This window comes from Telopea speciosissima, chromosome 5, assembly GCF_018873765.1.
Source record: "Telopea speciosissima isolate NSW1024214 ecotype Mountain lineage chromosome 5, Tspe_v1, whole genome shotgun sequence".
Classification (NCBI taxonomy): Eukaryota; Viridiplantae; Streptophyta; class Magnoliopsida; order Proteales; family Proteaceae; genus Telopea; species Telopea speciosissima.
Window position 1 is genome coordinate 18,007,199 of NC_057920.1, and position 19,468 is coordinate 18,026,666.

The 19,468-nt window shown below is 37.1% G+C and overlaps 2 protein-coding genes and 1 long non-coding RNA gene across 6 annotated transcripts; 2 read left to right on the top strand and 1 right to left on the bottom strand.

Annotated features, from left to right (window-relative positions):
* Window positions 1-495: 495 nt before the first annotated feature.
* Window positions 496-18,704, bottom strand: LOC122662012. Its single transcript, XR_006332956.1, has 3 exons — window positions 18,575-18,704; window positions 11,914-11,926; window positions 496-507 (listed from the first exon to the last, which is right to left on the bottom strand). It is a non-coding gene; the product is annotated as an uncharacterized LOC122662012 (long non-coding RNA).
* On the top strand, window positions 1,308-5,487 carry LOC122662011. Of its 3 annotated transcripts, none has more exons than XM_043857551.1 (3): window positions 1,308-1,383; window positions 4,840-4,955; window positions 5,195-5,487. In XM_043857551.1, the coding sequence occupies exons 2-3, from the start codon at window positions 4,850-4,852 to the stop codon at window positions 5,332-5,334; spliced, it is 246 nt and encodes an 81-aa protein (XP_043713486.1). In that variant the 5' UTR covers window positions 1,308-1,383; window positions 4,840-4,849; the 3' UTR covers window positions 5,335-5,487. The 3 variants fall into 3 exon arrangements, with proteins under 3 accessions (XP_043713486.1, XP_043713487.1, XP_043713485.1); XM_043857552.1 differs by having other exon boundaries at window positions 1,369-1,383; window positions 4,848-4,955; XM_043857550.1 differs by lacking the exon at window positions 1,308-1,383 and having other exon boundaries at window positions 4,785-4,955.
* LOC122662010 (peptide methionine sulfoxide reductase MsrB-like) lies at window positions 12,508-13,160 on the top strand. Of its 2 annotated transcripts, none has more exons than XR_006332954.1 (2): window positions 12,508-12,956; window positions 13,032-13,160. XR_006332954.1 is itself a non-coding variant. In XM_043857549.1 (2 exons), the coding sequence occupies exon 1, from the start codon at window positions 12,524-12,526 to the stop codon at window positions 12,902-12,904; it is 381 nt and encodes a 126-aa protein (XP_043713484.1). In that variant the 5' UTR covers window positions 12,508-12,523; the 3' UTR covers window positions 12,905-12,953; window positions 13,029-13,160. The 2 variants fall into 2 exon arrangements, 1 of the variants encoding a protein (XP_043713484.1); XM_043857549.1 differs by having other exon boundaries at window positions 12,508-12,953; window positions 13,029-13,160.
* Window positions 18,705-19,468: the final 764 nt, after the last annotated feature.

Genomic DNA, 19,468 nt, shown 5'->3' on the forward strand with positions numbered 1-19,468 from the left:
TATGTTCACCAGCATGTATGTGCAAATGATCTATTCTGGGGCTGCAACAGGGTCAGGTTGGGCCACGCTTTATAGAATCCTAACCCAACCCTGAGTCCCCTTAGCTGGGCCAGACCCGACCCAACCTTGACTCAGGGCCTGGAAAATCCAACCCTGATCCGCCCTGGCCCGACCTTGATTGGCCCTAATCATGGGGAGGGGGAAGGAAATGCATAGACTGGAATGGACTGGGGAGAAAATTATCAATTTTACGTAAAATAATATTATAATAAAATATATTATATCACTTATTATCTTCATATATAATATATTATATATTATATAACAAAATATAGGTGATGTTTAAAGTTTACAATATATATAGAACCTAGCTTACATCAATTCCAAGAGGCTCACATTCCCTTAAACCCTAAAAAATTCAAAGTCCTTGATGACCTTCTTGTTTCCCAACTCAAAGTCCTCTCTTACATCAGAATCTCCTACAAAGAAGAAAATCACCAACCCCAACTGTGATTCCTCATATGGAAATTCTCTTCTACGTCCAGAGATCCAAGATCATGAAAATCGGTTGGAGAAATTACAGTCTCAAGTCCGACACAAAGACTCCCTAATCTTCGAACTACGTCATGACCTTGAGGGATTGGATGGAAAGAATACATCTTTGGAAGAGCACTTGAAGAGATAATGGAAGAAGAGGTTTAGTTTAGCAGAAAGGGCAATTTGGTTAATAGATAATATATTTTAACGTTTTTTTTTTTTTTTTTTTTTATGATATATTTTAACGTTTTTAATCTTGGGTTAACGGACTGGGTATCTGGATTTTTTTTTTATTTTTTTTTGGGTAAGAGACTGGGTATCTGGATTTACTAATTAAATAATTTGGAAAGTAAGGGTGGCATGCATATATATCCAAAACTCACTGGTGTTTTTGTAAATAATTGATACCTCGGGGAAGGTACATGCAAATTTCCTTTTTTTTGTGTTTAATGTATGGGTGGAGTGGATCGTACGTACGCCACTTACAGATGTGCTTGGAAAGGCTACACAACCGGGTAGCGTTCTTGGTGGACCGGTGGCACCCATTTGAAAGAGCCGGTCCAAAAGAGGTTCAGAAAAAGAGAGGCAGAGAACCGGTAGGGTTTTGTGGCTTTGGGCATCCGATTCCTGACCTGACGAACAGGGGACATTGGTGTTGCGGTCAAATTTTGGGTTGGGTTTGGTTTGATCAGTGACGATTGATTCCGTAATCTGTAGCCAAAAGAAAGCGGAGAATAAACGATCTTAAGTCTTCTGGAATTCACGAACTAGGCCTTGCAGATCTCTGCAGATCTCTCATCCACCAGATACTGAAGAAAGATCTCGCTTTTGCTTTTCTGCTCCAAGGTAAACCCTGCCTCTGTTTCCTTCATTTATCTGTTTTTTCTTCTTTCAACATTTTTATATTTTTCAGACCTTTTTCTCGTGCAATCTGAAAACCCTAGACCTAATTCATATGGGTTCTTTGTAAACTTTCTGTACGTACATCTTAATTTTATGGAACCCTAATGCCTGGTTTGGATTTTGTATTATAGTGAACAATCTATCAGTTCCACACACACACACACACCCTCCCAAAAAAAGATTAATAAAAAGAAAAAGTTATTGAGGTGGCCGTAACATATTCTCAAATTCGAGCAAGTTGCTGCAGTCAATGTTATGCCTTAATTTAAACGGTTGGCGTTCTACTTAAGCTAATGTTTACAGAATAATTCCATGTTTTATGCTGTCATATTAAATGGAATGATAACTTGATGCATTGGTTTGGTGGCTGTTACTCGGGCCTCTTGTTGTAAAGTGTGTTTGTGTCTAAAGTGAAGATTGATTGGAATATTGGGGAGATGTAATTTGTGCTTTCAGAGAGATTGAGAGAATAAAACTCCCAATGGCTTTGCTTTTTTGGTGTATTCATTCTTTTCCATCTCATGGTAGACTTAATACTTCTCCAACTAAGGAAAAGAATCTTGGTTTTGGTTTGCCAACTGGTCCACCACTTGAAACTTGTACAATTGTGCTAATGTTGCTCCTGACTTGTCTGATTGATCAAGACTGTTTATTTGCTATCACAGTTATATGCTAATTAATAGTATGATTTGGGGTGAGTTGCTCTTAGGTGGCTGATGTCAGTGCTTCCCTGAGATCAACATGGCAAGGTCAAGTTGCTATTAGGTTGTGTTTGGTTGAAATTTTAAGCCCTGATTCTGGTCCCATATATGCTTGTGCCCCATACATACTCTTTGGGTCTCAAGGGAGGATGTAATCAACTCTATAATCTTTGTCTAACTCTTTTCATTAGTGCCATCCTTCATTTGCTATCCCCCATCCCCAAATGTAGTACTGAATTTGAAGACTTAAGAAGTACCAAAAGACAAGATCTTCAATCAAGAATAAGTTCTGATATGGGAAATTTTATATAACAGCAAATCAGATGGTCAGAACACTGTTATTCAAATCGAGTTCAATAAATAAGGGACAGAATGTTTGCTGAGAATCTGAGATTGATCCAATGGTTAGATCAGCAAATAAGGGTTGAATCAGAATGTCTCCAAACTGGAATCGAGTTTATGATTAGGGTTGATGAACATTAGGTCTAAATGTGGTAAGATTCTAACAGTTGGATTGCTTCTAATCAGAATTCATGCAAAAAAGTGTAGCGTATGAATCCTAGTTGAAATAGGACTTAACCAATCCAAGATCAGAATCTGAAATTGATTACAGATTTGGATAGAGAAAGAATTCAATTGCAAGAATATGAGAACAGTTAGAAATCAGAACAATACCTTACAATCAATCTAGCAATTTAATGGTGAATGTAATGTAAGATCGTAGACATGCAAGAGGACAGATTTTAAGCAATAGAATTGATTGTAGAACAGTAACTTAATCGATGGAATGGAAGAAAGATGGAAGAGCAAGAATAAACAAAAATTAAACACCCGGGCTTCACACCGCAAGGTTGTTCGATTGGATCAAACACCAATCTAAACCTTGATCACACAAGGGGTTTTTCAATGGAGAATACAGCAGCAACAGCAACAACTTATTTTTAAAAGCTTTGGCTAACAATGAACCATGTACTTTCTTTTATTGATAATAATTAAAGATAGAGTTAGAGCTGGAATGGGAGAGCTCATAACCGACTCTAGCTAGTACATAACACAATCAGTCTTGCTGATGTGGATTTCACTAACTTATTAGCTAGCAAAACAAATAAACATTGCAACTTAAATTGAACCTCATAGAACCGGTTCAATTGGACTATACCAAAAGACACTTAAAAGAAACTAAGTAACTAATAAAGGAAATCTCGTATGCAGTCTTAGTGTCTTACTACCCATATTTTAGGCCCATTAAAGTGGCCTATTACATTATAAACCCAATGGACCAAAGGCCCAACATGTACAAAACCCAACCCTAGGCTTATTCCTAATAAAACAAGCCCGTTTTGGTTATGTATCTGCATCATCCCCTCCCTGCACCTTTGATTAATGCTTATCTTTGGAAGTGATTGAACTATTTGTGATGGATGTGATACTTCATGCTGCATGGCTGAATTTGTGGTTGTGCTTTCTCTGAGGTTGCTCATATCTTTCACCCTCTCATTCCATTAGATGAGGAAGGTTATATTGTTATTGCTTCATACCAGCCTCATTAGTTTTTTGGTAAAAAAATACCAGTCTCATTATTCTAATTTCTAAAGAGACATTTGTTCCTATTTATTTCTTTATTTATTTTTAAAATAAACCACTTGTTGATTCATTTTAGTAATGTGTGACTATTTTGTGCTTTTTTATTTGCAAAACAGGTAAAGAATGAACATTTTTTGGGGGGGATGAATTTCAAATAATGAACATTCTTGCTAAGTTCATGGTTATTTTCATGAATCCTTTATTAAATTAGTAAATAGGAATACTTGGGTAGAAGGTTTTATATATATATATATATATTTTATTTTTTTTTTTGAGGGTGGGGTGGGGTGGGTTAAAGATATTTTGATATAACAATTCTGCCTCCTCTTTGTGAATTGTTTACTGGATCTGTCATTCCGTAGGTGCCATCCCATCAACAATATCCCATTCTCCAGCTATCTAATTCAAGTACAGTTCTAGTGTCGAGACTTGAACTTCTCTTTTGATATTTATTAGCATACTCTTTACTGACCATTAGGAGAAGTGGTAAGGAAAGACATGCATAGCTTAGGCCTTGTATCAAGTATGACCTCGAATAGATCTGATTGGAGGGCAAGGATCCATGTAGCTGTCCCCATGTAGTTGGGATAACGCTGAGTTGTTGTTGTTGTACTCTTTACTGACCATTTATTTGCATGTAGTAAATCAAGTGCTTAGAATCATCTGATTTGCAAATTTAAATATTAAGTTGCACATGACAGGGTGAATCTAAACTCCTAATATTCCTGTGCATGTATGGCTTATAGGGTGATGTAAAACTTTCAAATTTAATCTATCACCCTAATTTAAGTACTGCTCATTCATAAGTTGTTTTCCGACATCTTACTGAATTTCCTCATCTTTTTGGTACAAGTTCCCCCCCCCCCCCCCCCCCCCAAATGATGGTAAAGTCTCAACTTCTGCATTGGCTGAAGGGACAGTAGTTACATTGAATCCATGTTTAATTCAGTTTCTAACCGACATGGGTGCGGTTTTTGTTTAATTCAGTTTCTAAGTGACATAGGTGCAGTTTTTTGGACTGATTGATATAGTTGCAGTTGATATTGTGACTTGAATATGTTCTTCTTTCTGAATGTGAACATACTGGTGACATGAAAACTCATTATTTTGGAAGAGAATCGATTATGGTTCTCTCCTTAGACTTTCAGGCTTTCATTCTCCGTGCACGGGTGCTGAAGCTCTACAGACAAGCACTGAGAATTGCTCGACGGGCTCCTAGTCATTCCAGAGGTAATGCTTCTAATTAGAATCATTTTACTAATTAAATAGCTTTTGTAAACCCTAAAGATGTCCAGCTATCTGTAGAATAGGCACCACTGTTGAGGATTATTTGATTTTTTTCCCCCTTCAATTAAAATGGGCATCTATAAATAGCAGACATTTTCTGTTTTCTCCATAGCATTTTTTTTTATTTTGGAGGATATAATTGTAAGGGTGTTCTTTACCTGAACTGTGAACTGTCTTGACAGATGATTTAAGGCAGGCCATTCGACAAGAAATGGAGACTAACAGGCACTGTGACAACAAGCAAAGGATACGCTTTTTGATTAGCGAAGGATTAGAGAGGTTGAAAGGTCTGGATGAAATGCTTGATATGCAGGGCCATTAATCGGTAGAGTTGAATTGTATTATTTCTTTGCTACTGGAAGTGACAAGTTCACAAGCACCAGCAAACATTTGGTGGAGTTGATAAAATATGTATGGTTTGAGAAACTTGTGCCTCTTAAAACTCGAGGAAGACTATTTATAAATTATTTATAATGTATAAAGTACTTGAGGCTTTCTTTGGTGTGTATGGTTTATATATCTATTTATCAAATACATTTCTCTTTTTCCAGGTGTTTGGTATGATTTATGGTGCATATTTCTATTTTATATAAATTATAGTAAATTAAAATTTATAAAGAGGTGAGATTGTGTGGATGATTTTTATTGGCATAAAACATCTGCTCTAAGGCACCGTTTGATAACGTTACGAGTGTTTTTGTTCCGTTTCTCATCAGAACGTATTTTGGTGTTTTTTTTTGTAGAATAACGTTTCTGGGTTGCAAAATGGTGTTTGATAAACCTATTCCAATAACATATATAGAACACTATTAGTATTGTAAAGGTGTCTGATAAAACCTGTTTTTGCAATAGTTTTTTTTTTTCTTGACCTATTCAAATTTATTTATTATTGCTCCGCTATGATCTCATATTTATATTCTTTCAATATGTTATATTCTTCTGATCAACAGGAAATCCCACATACCTGGCCAGAGAAGCCAGATGTAGTTAGAAAGATTATCAAATGATATCGAATAATCTTCTCCAAAAAAATACTTGTAGGAGAAGAAAACTACACCTACTTGCATAGTGTATTCAGAAGAAAAGTTGGAAAATTGTTGATGGTCATGAATAAGATGACTTTGTCCTCAAACGGGTACACCTCTGATCACTGCAAGAGGTCTTGAAGGTTGTTGATTCAAAGCTAGAGATGGTACAAAGCTTGGTAGATAGAGGTGTGATTGGAGGAGTCTACTTTTTTTTTATTTTATAATTTATTCAATACAAATGTAATCAAACAAGTTTTATTTTTCACCTTAAAATTATTTTAAGAAACTATATATTTCTAAAAAATAGAAGATAAAGAGAAATAAAATTAAATCAAAGAGTGCCTAAAAGTTGCCATTTTGCCCTCAGATTGATTTTTTCCTTTCATTATATAGACATTGGTATAGCCTACCTCAGAGGCCCAGATTCCAACTTTCATGATTCCATACTTCAACCAGGTTGAAAGCGAGGACCAAGGATTAAAGAAGTGGAATCGGATTAGCCGATTTGGATCCAAATCTGTTGTGGCCAATCCTGATTCTGATTGATCCTGCTTGATTGAACCCTTCCAAAGTCTAGGGTTAGGGCATATTTTGGCCGATTCTTATAGGATCTGGATCAAAATTGGCGAGGATCTATCCAAATGCCGATTCAAAGTTTTTAATCCTTGATGGGACCACGGAACTATGAGTTCCATGGCATGACATTTTTTATGGATGTGAATGCAAACTATCTTGGCCTCCATTTGTTTAAGCATAAGACATGGAAATATTTTCATGGAACTCCACTGTTTGTTTCAAGGAGGTAAAATATGATGTAAAACGTAAGATGTCATTATAATAAATTTGAATTAGGCAAGTCATATTATATGAACCATGTATCTACATGCGATCCACAAATACATAAACCTTACATGATCCAAGGCAACAAAAATGCACTCAATGTGGAGCGTTCGATCTATAATTTTATTCATTATGCGTCATGTATTCAAATTTGCTAATCCAAAAACAAAGGAACATATTTATTTGTCTAAGTATAATTTATGCTAGGGCTGAAACAGGGTCTGGTTGGGTCGGGTCTTTTAAAACCCCAGCCCAACCCTGAGTCCCCTTAGCTAGGCACAAGCCCAGCCTGGCCCTGACTCAAGACCAGAAAAATCCAACCTCTGACCCGTCCTCAGGGTCGGGTCAGGTTGACCCTAATTGGCCCTAACCATGGGGTGGGGGGGGTGGGGGAAAGGGGGGAGGGAAATGCATGGGCTGGCCAAGTTGGGAAGAAGAAGAAAGAAAGAAGACGGTAAAGGAAAAAAGAAGGAACATGAAGAAGAAGACATGGTCGGGTTGGGTCAGGCCGGGCTCAGCTCAAGTCCTCAACCTTGGCCCAACCCAGCCCCACCCTGACTCAGTGCTAGAAATTCCCAACCCTGACCCGCCCTCAGGGCCAGGATATCTCAATCTAAGCCTTGTTCAGGTTCGGGCCGTTAGGGTTAAACTTGCAACCCTAATTTATGCCTACCTTATAAACTCTTTTGACAAAATATTTCATGCACGATCATTCAGTGCCTGCAACCGTTGAATGGGGATGAGGAGCCCTGTATTCATACACGATCATGCCCATCTAATTGTTGAAAGTGACGCAGAAAAAGATCACCTTAATTTTTTTAAAAGTCTTTTATTTAATATTTTAAGATGAAATAGGCTGATAGGCTGATATTTTGACTATAAATCTTTTTGGCCCCAGCGATCTTCACAATAACAATTGATGGCTCCATCCCTCTTCAAATTGAACGGCTCAAACGTCTTACAACATTGTATGCTCTCACTGTTCCTCATTGCCTATTGTTTTGTTTGGAATGGGTCTTAAATTAATTTTTTTTTCTTTTTAAATAAATAACAACTTTGTCTTTATCTATACAAAATGAAAAGAATAGGGATTTCCAACAAAAGGATAATGGTTTACCAAAGTCATGCCCAAGGACTACCACAACAAAAGCATAACAAGAATACACAAATCAATAGGATATCAATATCAATAGGATATCAATAGGATGTAGACATCTCTTTCTCACCGTTGGTCGGAGTAACAACAATTATTTTTTGGAACTTGAATTCATTGGAATCCTCAACGCTCTTGAGTTTGTTGCTCTTAGAGGAGCGAAGCTAAAAGAAGTTTGGTGATCACATACAATGTTACCCGGACTTCTTCCAACTCCATCCCTCTCAACATGGCCATTTGAGGTGTTGGATTATTGTCTCAAGATAGCTGTTAAATCTGTTAATATTTCCTATAGGACTAACCCCGATATCCCCTTTAGTAGTTGGTTTAAAGGTTTTTATGCTGCTGCTCCCCACTTACTGTGTTGTATAGCCGCTTATACTTCGTGACTTTCTTTAATTTAAATTTTCTTTCCCATAAAATTAAAAAAAAAAAAAGGATGTAGACATCTCATTAGGTTGTGCCACCCAAGCATGGCTGTGTAACTCCTAGCTTTGTCAACTCCCGAGCTGCCTAATTGACTGATCTCATGACGGAATTAAAGGAGATATTAATTGAATTCACCTACAATTGAGTCAAGACGCCATTGCTTCGTCTGTAAATTCAATCTTATCTTTTTTTTTCATATTTTATCTCTATTATTTTCATTCCTTATTTTTTTTTGTATTTTCTTATTATCTCTCCACTACTTCTACGTGCCCAACAAGTTCCTCGTTCGATCAATCATGTTGGTTGTATTATCATCCTCAACTAAACCTTGATCGTTGTCTTTGCAGTCATAGTTTTATTCACAGTATCAGATCAAATATTGATCACTGTCGACATCGGTCAATATGATACCAAACAGTATCTGTTCTAATCGGTTGCAAATTCAAAAAGTAATATTTTTTTCTTTGATATCAATTATATGTATCAGTATAGTATCAGTATCAGTCTCTATCTACTGAAAGGGATCAACCGATACAACTAATCCAATATCGATACCGAAAACTATGATCGTTGTGACCCATTCTAGCTCCCATTCTCAATTGTAGACATTTGAATGTTGTCCCTTTTACATCCTATTCCATTTAAATAAACAACTTAAACATATAACTAAAGGTGTTCAAAAAGGGAAGATAACAAAAGTGCTTCATTTTCATCATTACTTTTTGATTTAGTTCATTTTGAAGTGGGGTCCAGCTCTAGATCTTGATATTTATTATTTTTTGTTGATAATTATTCTCGTTATATTATGGGGAGAATTTTTTTTTAAGGCTACATGGATATTTCAATAATACGTGCCTATTTGGGGTTTCGCTATATATTTGTAGCAAGATGGTTTTCTCTATAATTTGAGAGAAGTGCTAAGACGAGTGACTTTAACATATTCTCCATTATTAGTGAAGCATATCTTTCATCGTGGACGTAAACATTTTTATCGAACCAAGTAAATCCTTACGTGCATTGTGTGATTGTTGTTTGCGATTTCCATTCTTTTCTGTATCGTTTTATGTTCTCATTTTTCTACAATTCCTACCAATGTCTTGAAAGTTGTTCCATTAAGTCACTATATATGGAAATAGAACATTAAAAATACCCCGCAGCAAGATGGGGGAACCCATAAGGAAACCAATTTGATTTGTTGCTCCTCCAGTCATTCTAAATCAAATTGGCCATTAATAACAATATATGTTGAAACACTATATTTAGTGAATGTTCTGATTGATTAATAAATTGTGTTTGTGTGATGAAAAACCCTAAGTTTAAGTGGTTAACTGGTATCCTCGAGCATCAAGGGTTTGCAAAATGGCAAGTCCAAGAAAGTGAAAAGGAATCGCTGAGTCAAGCTTTAAATTGAAGATCTTAAGTTAAGCTCGAACAATAAGTCATGAAGGCTTGAAGCATTACAATTGGAGATCAAGCTTCAAGAATCACTTCAAAAAGATCAAATGCTTCAAAGCAAGATTGGCAATGGACAACTATAACTAGTGTTTTACATTGGCGTTCAAGACTTATGAATTAGTTTATATCTTGCAATTATATTTTTACATCTTGTAGCTTTTAGATCTCAAGAACAACTAATAAGTCACCCAAATTTGACAAAGTTTTTCAACCTTTTGTTTGGAGACTTTACCACTAAGGGAAACTTATGAACTAAAATTTGTATATGAGACTAGGAGTGTTGACCAACACAAGTTGGAGATCAAACTAGCCAAAGTCAAAAGTATTTTGGCCCAAAAAGGTCAACTGATGAGGTTCGGTCAACCGATTAGAAGTCGGAAGTTTCTCGAGAAGGCTAAAATTGGGACTAAGTAAGGTTAAGTTTGGTTGACAATAAATGGATAGAAAAGAAAAGAAAAAATTCAATTTTTTTTTGAATTTGAGGAGAGAGATAGACACATAAATCAATTATTGTGTCATCATAGTTTTTTATCATCAGACTCAATGATTGAATTATGTGTCTATCTCTCTCCTCAAATTCCAAAAAAAATTGAATTTTTTCTTTTCTTTTCTATCCATTTCTTGTGGAAAAAGTTTGGACGAAGTCTGATTGACCGGGTTATTCATCCATCTACTGTTCACTTTACCAAAACATTTCCAGCGGCCATATTGTAATGACTAATTCCCAAGGGGGTCGATTGGCTCTATTAAAAAAAGAGCCGTTAGAGACTCTAACAACCATTTTTTTTTTGGCTATTCCTTTTCCTCTTTTTAAGAGATGTTTAGAGGTATCTCACACGGACTTTTAGGACTTAATTGCATTACCTAGTCTTGGGTTTTTAGAACTTATTAAGAATCATCCTAATGTTCTTTGTTGTGCATAACTACCTCTTGAGGTTTTGAGGTCTCTTCTTTGTAAGAGTTGTTGTAAGGTTTTGTATATCTGCAATGGCTAATTATTGCGTGATATTGAAGGTTTGATTTGTACCATTTGGAAATCAATCAGGTTAGTGTGTGAGCTCGGGAAACACTTGGGTTGGTTGTGAGTCCGAAAAATGTGTAAAGGTTTAATTACTACCAAGGAAAAGCAATTGTGAGGATGCTTGATCACTGTCATTTGGAAAGTGATCATGATATTGAAAAGTCTAAGTTTGAGAGTAGCTCCACCCAAACAAGATTATAGAACTGTAAGATTTTCTATTTTGGTGGACTCATTGCCTTTGTGTAAAAACTGTATTAGTAGAGTATTGTATTTTGTTGGATTTTTTTGATTAGTCTAATACTGATCAGATGATGATCATCGATTGGGTATTAAGCTTATTTGACACACCTTAAATAGTTTGATATAATGTTTGTGCATGTTTAAATATATTGTTCCACTTTAGCTCCTATGATGTCAGATCAATAACAATTTGGAGTAATTTTACATTAATTAACCCCTCATTCCATATCATCAAAAACAGTTGTGAAGGTAAAATTGTCAGAGTGCTTGCCACAATTTCGGTCTTGAGATCATTGTTCAATGTGCAAGCGTGCCAAAGTCGTAGGGACTCAAGGAATGTTGTTTGATTAAAGCACTGATTTGACCTCTTCTAAGTGAATGTCGTCCTCCTACCTCAATTGCTCTAAGGACTTTCAATTTATACAAGTTAACAAGAAAAAAATAAAAAGAAATTAAAAAAATAAATATAGATTACTGGAATTAATCTGATCATTCTTTCGAACAAAGTAGATGCATAAGGATAACCCCGAGAAAGGATGATTACACTAAAAGAACTGAGAACTAAGGCTAAATTAACTTACTCCTACTCCTAAGAAAAGATAAATATTGATTTAGGTTATTGATTTGACGAAAAGGTCAATCTCTCTTCTTCAAATCCTTCGATTATATTTGAAAGGTTTTATAACTGATTAAACTCCATGTTTTCAACCAGCGGTTGTAACTTCTATTCTTAACTGATTATGGCCGCCTGTATTGAGATTTCGAAGACCGACTGTGATCATTTCGATCATATTACAACAACTACCTTATCTCAGCCTAATTGAACCGGCTCATTTATTTCAAATTCCTCGACTTAGCCCGAATGAAACATCCAACCTATTCCGAATTCTCTTAGCTTATGTTGGTCAGGATCCAATTTTACTGATCTTGTCTATTGACCAAAATAGGGTACAAATACATAGTGGAGTACACTGTTTCACTAGCCATAGCGTCGGGAAAGATTACCCTTCTTTTATTATTTTGAAATATACGTGGATCGCATACTGATGGGTCAGAAGATTGACCACTAAATTTGAACTTGACATTGCTGATTAATTTTTGGAGTTCGGTGAGATTCCAGAAACTCAAAATTAGGTTTAATGCAAAATGGCATGTAATCATTGGTGGATTGAGTCAAATCTTTATGGTTGGAAGTTTCTTTGTGCTTTCCTTCTCTATTTGGTCTTAAGGTTAGTTGGTCGGCTTCGCTGCTTTATATATCGAACTTCAGCTCCTCTCTTTCTTCGCTGCTTCTGTTCCTCTATCATTCGAACCTCTTCTTTCTTCGTTCTGTTTAAACAATTCAATGGTTTCAATTTACAGTTGTGTGGAATGCGGAGCGGATTTGAATCTAAGGAACAGCCAACTCTTTCCTCCCGATTTCTATTTCGAGGCTGGGAACAAAGGGACTCTCTCTTTTGCTGCAATTGATGAAACCAAATTCAGATTTCAGAAAGAAGATAAATTAATACCTTTCTTTGAGACTGTAAATTACTGGGGAATTCAAAGGAAGAGAACCAAGATCAAGTGCATCAGCTGTGGTCATCTTGTTGGGAATATTTACGATGATGGTCCTCCTCTCACTGACAGTCCTGGTCAGATGCATATGGGTCCAAGTCAGGTTATTCCTAGGGCACCAAGGTACAGGCTTAAGATCAAAGCTCTCAAGATTATATCAGAAACCTAGATTTTCTTACTGAGTTTTAGGTTTTAGTATATGGGTTTTATTGCAATTCGATCGTTTTGTAATCCATTGCTGGGTTTGTGGAAGATATTACGACTTATGTACTTTTGTAAGGGTTAATTCGTTAATCTGTTGTCCATTTACTTTTCTTTTTCCTCCTTGATGTAGATATTGGTATAAAATACAAAGTTTCCTGTTTCCTTATTCAATTGAGATTAATTTCAGTTTTTTCAGTTCTTGATTTTGAGTTTTTTTGTGTACCTGTGTTATTCTGTGTGTGACTTATTGCTGCTTTACTTTTGTGTCTATGGATGTGCCTATTTATAGATTGGTCCCTGAGATCGCCTTCTATTTTCCTTTGGGTGGATATAGGAGTGAATCAGAGGGTCGTTTTCTCAATTATGCCTTATTTTGAGTTTTAGGAGGTTCTATTTCCACCATGAAATGTGATGATGGAATGAGAACCTGAATATAACCAATGCCCTCATCAACTATGGAGCAGCTAATTAAGCGATATTGGGCTATTTTTGCTTATTACATATTGACTAAAATGTGTCAGATTGAATTGTAAACCATGTTGGGCTTTCCAACTTTTACAGGATCAGATGTTTTCATACTTGCAAAACTCTAGCTTGGCATGACTTTGCAATGGGTGGCTGACTTGTTTATTTGCATCTTTCTAATAATTGCTTTGTGAACTGGACATGATTTAATTATTGGTGTTATGTATTTATTTATTTTGTTGAGATTCATAACTACCACAGTCCGGGTTTGAGGAATCTGTTGTTCAGGGTTTTTAGGGCTTTTTGGCCAATTCCTGCAGATTTATGTCCAACTCAGGCCAAATCGGATGATGATTCTAATCTCTCAAACCCTGACTAGAGTTTCTGTTATTTGGTGAGTTTTGGCGTCATATACTCCCTATAGTACAATCCTGTTTCCTTGGCATCACTAAGAGGATGCTTATGGAAATGGGACTTAGGCTTATACTGTGTATCAATCATTTGATCCAACTCTCTGGACATTGACTTGTGCCTGAAAATGCACCCAAAGGAAATTTTGGTGGTGTATGCCAGATACAAGAATGAGGGTGGGCCTTGGTGCAATGGTAAGGTTGCTCCATTGTGACCAAGTGGTCACGGGTTAAGTTTGGAAACAGCCTCTCTGCAAAAGCAGGGGTAAGGCTGCATACATTATGACCCTCCCCAGACCCTGCAGTGGCAGGAGCCTCGTGCACTAGGTACACCCTATATAATATGAATTGTGAACCATGAATCTGACTGTCTATACAATAGAATACCATACGCAAAAGTGAAAACAAGGGGCGTACCCAGTGCATGAGGCTCCTGCCACTGCGGGGTCTGGGGAGGTTCATGATGCACGCAACCTTACCCCTGCATTCGCAGAGAGGCTGTTTCCAAACTCAAATCCGATATGCAAAATGAAAGTTGTTTAAATTGGAGATTCTGCCTTTAGAATACATCAATATTGTCTCTGTTAATAAAATCTGGCTTCCATGTTCTGCTGAATTAAAGATCGTTGGCGCTTTGCTTTCCCCAGTTATCAGTGGACTATGAATGGTTTCAATTTCATTTCTATTTTAATTTCCCTTATTCACCATTGGCAGCATGGGATTTGGGTGGGTAAGCAGGAGAAATTATAATTCAAGGACTTGTACTGCTAGAGGACTTGCTTTAGTGCTCAAGAAAAATTGAATACTTTGAGGTATATAACTATTCATTTCTTGTTTCTCGTTGGTTATGTTATCTGCATTAGGAGTTTCCTTAAAGTTTGAGGTTTCCAGTCTTTTGTTTGTTGGGTATTAGAATGTGATCAGGGGTTGTGTTAAAATTTCTATTTACATGGGATAAATATTCTTCTTGGCAACTGTGGATCTTTCCTGTTTTCTTAGTTTAGGTTCATTCATTGGGGATCTAAAAGTGCCCCTGAGAAGTTGGATTGAGGATGCAACATCTGTTGCTCTTAGTATTACAAACAACCAAGGTATTCTAATAATAGTTCATGAGGGGAATCTGAGGATTGATTGCATAGGAAGATTATTTACTGGGAGACATCTAGAAGAGTTAAGGAGTGCAAAATCTGGTCTGTTGGGAGGACAATTGTTGTAGATTTAGTCTCCATTTGGTTAGTTTGAATGGAATTTATTGAGTCAAAATTGCCAAAAGTAGAATCAACACATTTTTATATTGAAAATCAGTTTCAATGTGTTTTTGTGTCATGCAAATTTTTGTGGGCCTCACGGTCCCCCCCCCCCCCCCCATTGGTACCTAGGTTCAATCATAAATAAAGAAGGAGAAATAGAGGATGTGGTCACAGGAAGAATTATGAATGGGTGGATGGTGTGGAAGGGTGCATCCTAAGTGTTGTGTGATTGACAATATTCCTTTAAAACTCTAAGGGAATTTTTATGGGACAGTTATACGACTGACAATAATGTATGGAACTGAATGTTGAGCAGTAAAGAAACAACATATAAACAAACTTAGTGTAGCTGAAATGAGCATGCTGACCTGAGATGGATGAGTGGTAAAACTAGAAAAGATAAAATAAGGAATGAACAAATTAGAGCTAATTTAGGAGTAGCTCCGGTACAAACAATTTTCGAGAAAGTTGTTTGAGGTGGCATAGACATGTGCAATGGGGGCCTTTGAATGCTGCAATATGGAGGGGTGATTTGGTTCAGATTGAAGGAGCTAAAAGAGCTCGGGGTAGACCTAAAATGATTCTAGGAGAAGTGGTGAGGAAACACATGCATAGCTTAGGACTAGTAACAAGTAAGACTATGAATAGAGCTGATTGAAGAAAAAGGATCCATGTAGCCGACCCATTTAGTTGGATAAGGTTGAGTTGAGTTTAATACTTTACCTAAAATGACCATTTATCGTTTTCAGCGGAAATGCAACTGAAAATATATTCAGCTCTTACTTTCTCTATGCTTTGGGATCCACATGTTTTGCAATACACTTTGCATTGGCTTTACTTTCAACCAAAAACACATTGAAAATTCCTCCATTTGTTCTTTCTTTTTCATTCCAACTGACTTCACTTTCAAATAAACATTTAATTTTAATTCATCCATGGTAACATCCTAATCACAGTTCAGTTTCCTCCAGTGGCAGGAAGCAGAACCTGTTCCAACCAGCTACATGCCGATGCACATTTTCAGTTCATGCATCTGTTGGAAGCCAAAGTAAGTAGTTGGGACTTGGAAGACAATATTTGATAGAAATGGAGATCCAGGCACTATAGAACAGAGCCTAACGGATTCTCTTCTACTCCCATTTTTGGGGATTCCACATCAAATGGGGTCATAGAATCTTTCTAAGTAAAACCCACTGTTTGATAATGTCCACAAAGTATGCTGATTAACTGTATTTCTCTAGGAAAGATTTTGCTAGGTTGGAATGGGTTGATTTCTCAAATGGGGGTCGCAAGAGTCTGTGTTATCTGTGAATCTGTGATAGCTTTTAAAGGTGGAGTGAGACACATGCAGAAGGCTAAAATTTTTGTTGCAGGTAAAGGTGAGAATTAATCTTGTAAGGGAAGTGGTCTGAGTGACACAGTCTGCTACTTACTTTACATTGACAGTCTCGAGTGTTGATTGTAATGGCAGTACGGCATCATGTGGCAGGGGAGAAACAGCTGCCTTGCTGTGCTGGATTTCTAATTTCAATGGAAGTGACTACCAAATAGAAATAATGTGACATGAATGGGAAAAGCAAAGAAAGAATTCAATAAACTTCTGCAAGTCTTCTGACCAGTATTTGATTGCATGAAAATCAATTGAGACTGTTCAGCCATGTGCAATGCAGAGAAGTAAAGAGTAATATGGGTGCAAGTTGAAGGTGTTAAAAGGAAAGCCAGAATTAACTTGGGTTTAAGCTGTCATAAAAAATGACATTGCTAATGAAATAACAGAAATCCTTGGTCCTAAATAGATTGGAATAAAAAGGATTCATGTTACCAAGTAGCTGGGATGAGGTTTGTTTGAGTGGACTCTGTAGCTTCCCCTTTGAGTTATATCAGTTCTTATTCTAGAAGAATTACTTTTTCCAGGCAGCTTTGCAAGAGTAACACTTCATCAGGTTGACTGCCCCTAAATGCAACCAATACCATCTAGGGGTAACCACATCTTATGTTATGAGGCTTTGAGCTTTGTTTTTTAATCTACTTAGTTTGTGTAGTTTTTGTTCATCATCACCCTTCTGATAAGTAAATATGCAGTAATCCTTTTTGAAAATCATGAACTGAACCCTCTTAATCATCCACTGTCTTGGTCACTTACGATTAAATTTTAATCAAGCAGTCTATAAAAGACCAGATCAGAATCTATATTCAATTTAAAAGATGTATTTGAAATGATGATACACGTCTTTTTTTTATTATTATTATTGTAATGATGATCCACATTTCTAGCTTACAATTACAGAAATAAGGGGTGAAGCCAAATCAAAGGCATCAATTGGAGAGAATAAAACCCTGTCTGAAAGACCTTAATCTACCTGATCTACAAGGCAATGAGAAGCATATAAAGCCCCATATGAAAGTTCTTAATCTACCCGATCTATACAGGGCAATGAGAACCATTCCTGCCTATGTTTAAGTTTTTACTTACTTTTTTTTTTAATCCCACCTCAGGCCCTCACCTAAAAGAAGAAAGATGGAATTTGTATCATTATGAATGCTGAATGGGAGCAGGAATAAAGGTCATAACATCATGTAAACCTAGAATTGGTAATAATTGGGAAAAGTGAGTGATTGAATGAATTCACATGATAGCCTTAGTTCCTGAACATTTCTCCTCTCTCTCTCTTCTATTTCAGATACACACAATTGCTTGAAGTGGAGGAAGGTTCAGTTGTACATTGCTGAATCAGAGGGATCATCTGTAAGATGTATACACAATATACAATATGCATAATCGGATTCACGCTGATACAGACCAAGTCACCGCAGGGAGGAACGCCAATTCTGAGATTCATTGATCAATTGGGGTTCTACCACACAGGGGGGGACGACAAAGAAAATCTATTGTGGGGCTTCATATGATGAGGATTTTCCAGTAGTCCATTTTCCTTGCTATCTTGTTTATGCATTTCATACTCTTTTGGGCAAAATTTCTCTCGAATTGGCAGAGCCAAATGTTAATTCAACCTGAATCCAAGGACTTGAAGAGGCAAGGAAACATTCTTAAGAAATTCTGAAAAGGGTTGGGAAGCATGCAGCTTTATCTTCCAGAGTTCCAACTTACAAACAAACTACAAACCAACCAGTCAGTTTCCCTTTGATTAAATTTACCATTTTGCCCTCTTAAAATGACCACATAGTAGAAGGGAGGGAAGGATAGTGGGGAGATTGCATGACCCGATCCGACGGTCACATTTGAAAGTTAGGTAAGATTAGTAGCTCAGCATGGAAGGAATGATGATGGTGGTGGTTGGGTGAGTGGGGTGGGAATAGTGATGGCTTTTCTTTTGAATCCTTTTATCATCTTTATTTGTCTCTCAAAAAGTATCACTAGTCACTACCGACTACAAGGTCCTGCAGATTCAGAACCAGGAAGAAGTTGGAACCAAACGAAGGCTAGCTTGGAAGATAAACAGATGAAGCAAATGGATGTGGCCTGTAAGGTGGGTGTTGTAAAGAAGACACTGCCGATAAGTCCTCCGTCGCCACCACCACCACCACCGTCGCAGCTGCCAAGATCATAGGCGGCAATTAAACGAGCTGCAACGACTAGTAGTGTACAGAGCGTGACGAAGCAGGAGATCGCTAGGTTCTGGATGCAAAAGCGCATGGAGGAAGAGGATCAACTCCTATCTGCTCTCAAGGCTGCCGCTCGTATCAGAGCCCGTAATCTCACCGTAAGATACATACCCACTACACCCTCTCTCTCTCTCTCTCTCTCTCTCTCTCTCTCTCTCTCTCATCTACAAGGTTTAAAAACTGGAAATCAGGTACGGAATAGGTCTTCATGATTCCAATTCGAATACTCCTGGATTTGGCCGGAACTTGATCGGATTCAGTCGGAATTGGTTAGATTCACCTGAGCTCGGTCTAACTCAGTCAGACTCAGTACATATCGAATTGGAGTTAATCGATTCCGAGTTCAATCGGACGACTCCACTGTTTCCGATCTAATTCCACCTATTCCAGGATGAGTTGCAATCGATAAAAACCAATCTCGTACTTGATTCCTTTCATTCCTTGTTTTTTAAACCTTGGTGCTTTTAAGGACGGCCGGCCACCATATCTTTCATACCCAGCCCAAGACCTTTCCCGGGTCAGTAGACGAGGGAAGGGTGTCTTTGGTATGCAGAACCTAAGTCTGCCACACGGAAGGGTCAAATGAAAAATTCGACTAGTGGATGCTTAGGACATGGTTTGAATAGATCATATGTCAAATTTTAGACTCAAATTCAATCATTTACCTTCTCATGTATTGACATGTATTCCTGTGTATGTTTATATGCACCTATTGATACTTTGATCACACTTTCGGATCTCTTATGATTTATCAATGCTTTGTTTTGCCACATGCTAAAC

Bases quoted from the DNA above. Each gene is read 5' to 3' on its own strand.
- LOC122662011 (XM_043857550.1), top strand. From the start codon at position 4,817: ATGAAAACTCATTATTTTGGAAGAGAATCGATTATGGTTCTCTCCTTA. The intron at 4,956-5,194 runs GTAATGCTTCTA...CTGTCTTGACAG, and splicing joins GGCTCCTAGTCATTCCAGAG to ATGATTTAAGGCAGGCCATT.
- LOC122662010 (XM_043857549.1), top strand. From the start codon at position 12,524: ATGGTTTCAATTTACAGTTGTGTGGAATGCGGAGCGGATTTGAATCTA.